We start from the raw sequence: 7,266 nt of genomic DNA, 5'->3' as shown, positions 1-7,266 counted from the left end.
TAACATTCGTTCTTAAGCAGTGTGTACGTGGAAAACCATGGACTCTTCTTGATCTCATCACTTTCCTAAACATGGGTTTAGATTTCGTGGAAAAGGGGTACATACACAGTGTCATGATCAATACGTTGGAGGAAAATATATACGTTTTTTTCGTTAAAAATTATTCCTTTAAAAAAGGTCATTTAAAATAACATATCGATATATACATGTACACACCATTAGATTCAATGAAACAAAATCTGAACCGTGAAATAGTTCATCTCCATTTCAAAGATCCTATTCCCTAGAAAGTAAGCCACTACAATTGGAATGGATGAGTTCTTTCTAAATTTTTTGACCGAGTTTTTTGCTTAGATATCAGAGGCAAGGAGAAGAAGAGAAGTATAAATAAAGAGAAAAATATATGTTTGATATTCTAAATTGATTGAAGTTTATTTTGAATTCAAATTCAAATTTGGGTGATATATAGAGATCTGAACCTGGTGGTAGTCCCCTGGTTTGATGGGAATACGACAGTTTCCTTCTATGATAATAGCTAGAAGGAAATGAATTGGAAGTCTATTAAGAATATGTAATTGTGTAAAAGTAGGTACAGAAGGTGGATATATTTAGGTTTCATTGCAACTATCAAGACTCTTATTTGAAGATGATAAATCCAAATGTCTTCTCTTGTAACTGTCGATTGATTCATCTTCAGTAGCTACACTTCTGTTTGAGTTCTTCTCCATTTGCCTTCTCTTGGAGCGGCTTTTAACATCCTCTACCTTTTCATCAGCAAAACTAAGAAATGTTCGAAGACGTTTAGACCCTGAGCTTGAACCAGGAGGCTTAAGTTCCTCTGGATAGTGCCTGCTGAACTGGCGCATCATCAGAAACAAATATACAATGAGAGCAAGCAAGCAAGCAGTCCCACATATGGCAAAAAGGCCCCAGAAGCTCTTAAGCTGAAGGCGATCCACTTCAAACTTTGTGCCTTGTTTAGTGCATGCACTTCTCATAAGCCATTTATCATGGATTCTCTGAAGGTCTCCGTTCTCCGACAGTTTTAAAATGGCAGTTGACATGTCTATTGCTAGAGGTGAATCCCGTGGAAAGGCCTGATCATGAGACATTAAGAATAAAACCATGATAGGTCCTCAAGTGCCTGACATGAATTCTAAAAACAAGTAGTGCAGGGAAGTATAAACTTACAAATCCCCACCCGGCTTTGGTGAACTGTTGACCTACAATGCTGAATTCACATCGGGTTGAGAGGAAGAGGTCTACATATGCACGCTCATCAACAATTGCTGCAACACCACCCCTATGGGGGCCGTTTTTTAAGGCTGTAGTAAAATCTTCTGGTGAATTAAAAGGAAAAAGTCTGGACTCGCGAATGCCGAGTTCCTCAACTAAATAGTTTCGGGCATATGAACCTTGCTGGTAGCCAATGGGATCATTGCTGTTAATCAGAGTTTCAATGCCTTTAATGGGAGAAGAAAGCTGCTGCACTGTCAAGATTGAGGTCAAACTTGCAGTGTAGCTTGAGTTGATTATAAGAACCACAAATAACCATATTATTAGCACTAGCCGACCAAGAGTGCTGACTGTATTTTCCCCTACAGAAAGCAGAAAAATGTGTTACTTGATAAGTAAACAAAAGCTGCCACCAATACCTATTGCTATTAGAAAGTACAACTAAATTAGAGCCAATTCACTTACTATGGGAGAAGAACAAGGTTGAAAAGCTAAACCTGCAAAATTAATCAAAGCACAAATGTGAGTGATATGCGGATTAGACTAAGAAATATGATAGAAAGAAGAAAAATCTCAACACAAGACTCTCTGTCTTGATGCAATTTTCAATAACACTAGTGTTTTGTACTTTTGTCATCATAAATAGAAACTCTACCCATCGACAGTTCCTAACAAATTACTATCTCACATCTATGAAAACTCTGATTTCTACAGCAAAGGAGAGTAAGGGGGAGTTTTCTGCTTTCCCTGAATCAGATAGATAAAAGTCATCGGCATTGTCACGATCCTATCTCAACAAAGAAGAATGGAAAGGATAACTTCAAAGCAGATATTATTGTTGAGATGTTTACACATAGTTTGATGGATTTGCACCAAGCAAAGAGTAATAAAAAGTTGTCATAGGTTGTGATATTCCCTCACCATAGAATAGTGACAACTTGTTTTTTTGGGGGACCCCGGAATTCATCATTTATTCTATGCTCCAAAATCCAAACAACTGCTCCCACAATGAGAAAAAAGATAGCTGTGGTACCCCACATCTGTAGAGTGAATGGCCTTAAAAATGCCCAAGCACTAGAATTTGACTTCCTAACTGGGGCCACTACTACCAGCCCAGACTCGATATATGGTTGTGTAAAATCCACTATTCTTGTTCGGTTGGTGATGATTGCGATGTCCCCTATTGCTGCATCATAGAACTATATGAAAGAAGAAAACCAGAGGGTCAGAAAACCAATACAACTTCACAAAGTTGTAAACAAAATTTTGTTTTCCACTACTTACACCCGTTGTGATCAGCTGCACAAGGTCAGTGCCACTTGGGTTATTACGACCATCGCCAAATGGAAATAGTTTATATGGGACGGCATATGGCAACAAGTTCACTGCAGCAGTAAATACATCAATGCAATACCCTTTGAACATGTCACTGCCCACTTCTGACACCATTTCTTGAAAGCTAACTCTTTTTGGGACTCCAATTCTCAATTCTCTTCCGTTGTTTGGGAAAACCCACCCACGAGGTCGCTGTGTTGTTTCTCCAGGCCAAATTATGAAGCTTAGCCTTTGACTTGCACTGGAACGATTAGGTGGGCTTGTGTAAAGCATTTCTGGAGGGACGAGTGATAACCCAGAATAATTAGACCAATAACCGATCCTCCTAAACCCTGTGCCAACGACATTAATGACTTCAAATGCAGGATAAATGAAGTTCCTATCAGAAGTAAAATTGATTGGTCCTGTTATACCAGTCATATTGACCTGCAAAATGCTCTTAAGCAGCAACTTCCCTCCATCAAAGATGTTCATAGCATCAAGATTCAAGCTCCCTCCTTGTACGTCAGTTAACCTCGAATCATTTGAGAATGAGATAATTCCCCCCTGATTAAAAAATGCATCAATTGCATGCGCAAGCAGCCAAACAGTATCATAGGCATATAGACCATAAGTACTTAGTCCAAAAGAGCCATTAGTACTCTTTGCACGGGTCAAGTTACTCCACCTAGAAACAAATTTTCTCTTGACTTCTGAATCTGGTGTGTACATACGCAATGTAATAACTCCTTCAAAGTCGTTCATTACATCTGAAGCGACTGGAGAATTAGTATCTAGTATGGTAGAGAGCCAGTTAGTAGCAATCCACACATACCCAGTTGCCATCATCCCAAGGTACTTTGCAACGTTAAGAACCTCTGGACCCTGACCGGCATAAGTGTGAAGAACAATAATCCGAGACTCGGTTAAAGCAACCTTAACCAGCACATCGGTGACGTTATCCCGGGTGGGTTCAGGGGGCATAGGTGCTTTGTATGAGATCTTACAACGTCTCTCAGCAAGCTTGTCTCCTAATGCAGCAACCCCATTTCTGCCTTGGTCATCGTCAACATAGATTGCAATTACCTCTTTCCATCCATAGTGGTCCACAATTTCTGCTATTGCAGCCATCTGAAAAAGATCACTATGGGAAGTTCTAACAAAGAAAGGGAACTGAAGTGGAGACAGGGTGGAGTCTGTTGCTGAATATGACAATAGAGGAACTTGGAGCTCATTAGCAATGTGAGATACTACATGAGCTGTTACTGAAAGTTGGGGACCAATAATTGCTACGGTGTCTTTCTCCATGAACTGCAAGGCTGTTATGACAAATTAAAGTCAGAGAGGTTATAAACCACTTGTGATTCTAGGTGTGACAACTCAGTTCCACGTAAAGAAAAATATTAGTTCACGTAGAGTGGGTGAATTATAAAGAATGTCATCGGTGCTAACTCTCATATTGATTTATTACTAAGTGAGACAGGACTTTATAAGTGATTATAAGGAACTCCAATTGCAACTTAACTAGTCATTTTGGAGTAATAGCACTAGATGTGATCAGTGTTTTTCTTGAGCCGTTACAAATGGTATCAGATTAACGTAGTAATGTCATGTAGTATTAGAGCACTACATGATATGACCTTGACGCAATCACAAATAGGTCCTTAAGAGGGGGAAATTGTAACACCTTAGTCCAACATTGAAAAAATGATTAGCCAACATAAGTTGAGTGGATTATAAAAGAGCTTATAGGTACTAAGTCCCACATTGGTTCCTTATTAGGTGAGACTAAGTTTTATAAGTGATTATAAGGATCTCCAATTACAACTTGGACTATTTTTTTTGGAGTGATAGCACATATGTGATTAGTGTTTTTTCGGAATCATTACACTAGGTAACCTACCTTTAGAGTCAAAAGATGACAAGTGAAAAAATAGAAAAGAGATATCACAAAGAACTTACTCTCAACAATGCCAAGGAATCCGCTGTAACTGGAGTCCTGCATCGTAAGATTTATCTTAGTTCCAGCCAGAACAGTTGGATCAGAATTCACATCCTCAACTGCAGTTTCCATTGCGAGTTTCGCAACTTTGCCAATAATAGACTTGTAAGAGAGAATAGCCCCTATATTTACCACATCAGGTCTTGTAGAAACATTTGTAACAACTCCATATGAGGAAATCCCATGGCAGAAAACCATTAACGCCAGAAGCAACAGTGTATTCATGGTAAATTGCCCGATTACAAACCCCTAATTCTCACCTTTCTCTGCAGACAACACAAAACTATATCATCGAGAAGAAATGAGAGAGCACTAATTGGAAACTCTAGTTTCAAACACTGACATATTCCAATTAAAAGATCCTATATTAGATTTAAGAAACACCTAAAAGTAGCAACATATGAATGAATTACTCAAGAACATGAAGCAAAGACTGTAGACATTGAACAATGTGCAGACTGAAGCTCAAAACTAAAACATCTACAATAAACAAATAAATTTATGTGAAATGACACAACCCAAAACAAAAAAGTGACCAACATGAGCTCAAAACCAAGTGTGTTTCTGCACAATAGATAAAACCCACAAATATCACAGAAAAGTAACAAAACAAATCTAACCACGAAAGTGCGAAAAAGGTTCGTTTAAGGAGAATCTCTACTGGTAAAAAGCAACCTTTTTTCCAACAGATTGAAAGGCAATAGGAAGGACATAATTGTGGGATTACAAAAAGTGCTGATTTTTCATAAAGGGTATCAGAGAAATCTCGAGAAGTTTAGATTCCGCAGGTAAAAGGGAAAAAGATTTAACTTACACAGTAGCATAGTTAGCGGCCATTCTTGACTCGCAGGTGAAACCCAGAAGTAGACCGTTAACGCTGTAATTAGAACCCAAGACAATCAACATCTGATGAGGCAAAAATCAACAATAGGGGAATTATATCCTTAGTTATACAGTGCATACAAGTGTAACGGTGGGATTGGTAATGGTGCAACTTGCAACTGTCATGCAGCTATTGTATTTGTATGGTGAAGATAAATTCTTTAGGATATTTATTACCAATGTAGATGTGTTGGAGATACATGTGTATGGAAGTCAACATAATAGACAAGAGAAAGAGACACCACTGGTCCTCACTCCTGCTGAGGTTAGTGTTACCTGACCTGGAAGGCTGGAAGAGGATGGGGAATTTGGAGTGCTTTGGTGGTGGACCTGGTGGTCCTCTATACACTACTTATATTGTTCACCAATGTAGCATAATTTCCATGTGGTTTAAAAAGAAAATTGAAAGCCATGATGCTTTCTTTGGAAATTTTGCTGACCATTTTCATAATGTTTTTCAGATGAAACCATAAATAAATGAGTTTATTTCAATTTTATCTCACTTTATATATATTGATGGCACTACAAATGGGTGTTTAATTTTTTTTTTTTTTTTTTTTTTTTTTTTTTTTTTATAATAAAAATTGATTAACAGTATCATATCAACAAAGTTGGATAGAAATATAATAAAAGTGTATTGTATAATATATTTTTAAAATAAATTATCAATAGGAATAAGGATATCCTGAAATTCGCGGCCCAAATCGTCCAAATTGCAAAGAGGCCTATTTGTCTGTCATTGGACAGTCCAGGATGGATATATGGAGGGAGGCCTCACCAGTAATTTACCTTTTTGTGGGATTGCGTACAATTTGGCGTTTCTCTTGTATTATTAGTTAAGTATTTAGTCTAAAAGAAAAGGACAAACGAGCCCTTGACTGTTTAGGCAAAGTTGTGCAAAGACCACTAGCCCGATGAAGGGTACCTGATGTACAACCAAAAAATTAAGTGTGTTGGACCCCCTGCATAGAGAATAAAGATACATATCTTTAAGCTAAAGCTTTTATTGCTGTTTAAATACTAGAGATAAAAGTGGTGAAACTTCAGGCCTTTACGAGATTCTTTTTGACATTAATTTGATGCATGTCTTCTTGGGTTTTCTAGAACCCAACCAGAATGTTTGTTGTTCCAGCGGACGGTCGGGAAGAAAAGTGGAAGTTATTGTGGGCCTTATTTGTTTTGGTGTAAAATATTAATATCTTAACATTAATCAATCTATAGTAAGCTTCGCCTTAATTAGGTTGTTTAAACATTCCTACCCTACATAGTGCATACACCCTGCATGTGCATTTTCTGAAAGTATATATATATATATATATATATATATATATATATATATAGAAACATATTAATATCTCAATACATAGTATGTCATAAAATAGAAGATAACAGCATTTATACATGTTCATATATATCCATGTAGACCCCTTATTGCAGTTAGGAAGGCCCAACTTTGGAAACTTAATTATAACTTAACTAAAGCTCCATGAAATATATAACTAACTAGGCTTCGTAGTTAGTAGCAACGGTAACATTCCAAGTACTATTTCGAGGTTCTTCTTCATGCACTCTTCCATTTGAGACCATCTCTATCTGCCTTCTCATGGAGTACCCCCTCTTTCCTTCCTTCTCCACTTTAATAACATTCTCTTCCTTTTCTTTAACAAATGTAAGAAACGATTCAATCCGTGTAGATTGTGACGTGTTGCTAGAGTGCCTTGTGTACTGGCGTACCATCTTAATGAGATAGAAAATGAGAGAAAGAAGACAAGCAGAGCCACATAGTAAAAAGAGGCCCCAGAAACTTGTAAGCTGAAGGCGGTCTACATCTT

The 7,266-nt window shown here is 37.6% G+C and overlaps 1 protein-coding gene and 1 pseudogene across 3 annotated transcripts; both read right to left on the bottom strand.

Annotated features, from left to right (window-relative positions):
* Nucleotides 1–388: 388 nt before the first annotated feature.
* On the bottom strand, nucleotides 389–5,482 carry LOC132172462 (glutamate receptor 3.6-like). Of its 3 annotated transcripts, XM_059583972.1 has the most exons (8): nucleotides 5,367–5,480; nucleotides 4,685–4,818; nucleotides 4,513–4,549; nucleotides 2,521–3,869; nucleotides 2,158–2,435; nucleotides 1,702–1,733; nucleotides 1,192–1,598; nucleotides 389–1,097 (listed from the first exon to the last, which is right to left on the bottom strand). In XM_059583972.1, exons 2-8 carry the CDS (start codon nucleotides 4,775–4,777, stop codon nucleotides 609–611), a joined length of 2,685 nt encoding a protein of 894 aa, XP_059439955.1. In that variant the 5' UTR covers nucleotides 4,778–4,818; nucleotides 5,367–5,480; the 3' UTR covers nucleotides 389–608. The 3 variants fall into 3 exon arrangements, with proteins under 3 accessions (XP_059439955.1, XP_059439953.1, XP_059439954.1); XM_059583970.1 differs by having other exon boundaries at nucleotides 4,513–4,818; nucleotides 5,367–5,482; XM_059583971.1 differs by lacking the exon at nucleotides 5,367–5,480 and adding an exon at nucleotides 5,228–5,302 and having other exon boundaries at nucleotides 4,513–4,818.
* Nucleotides 5,483–6,937: 1,455 nt separating this feature from the next.
* The window catches only part of LOC132172938 (glutamate receptor 3.6-like), a 3,498-nt pseudogene continuing 3,169 nt past the window's right edge, over nucleotides 6,938–7,266 (bottom strand).

The sequence above is a fragment of the Corylus avellana genome, chromosome ca2, assembly GCF_901000735.1.
Source record: "Corylus avellana chromosome ca2, CavTom2PMs-1.0".
Taxonomy (NCBI): Eukaryota; Viridiplantae; Streptophyta; class Magnoliopsida; order Fagales; family Betulaceae; genus Corylus; species Corylus avellana.
This window is presented reverse-complemented; position numbering and strand designations above follow the sequence as displayed.

Excerpts from the sequence above, each read along its gene's own strand:
- LOC132172462 (XM_059583970.1), bottom strand. The coding sequence starts at position 4,777 with ATGAATACACTGTTGCTTCTGGCGTTAATGGTTTTCTGCCATGGGATT. Across the intron at positions 3,870-4,512 it reads ATTCCTTGGCATTGTTGAGA|CCTTGCAGTTCATGGAGAAA; the intron begins GTAAGTTCTTTG and ends TTGTCATAACAG. Across the intron at positions 1,599-1,701 it reads AACCTTGTTCTTCTCCCATA|GGGAAAATACAGTCAGCACT; the intron begins GTAAGTGAATTG and ends TGCTTTCTGTAG.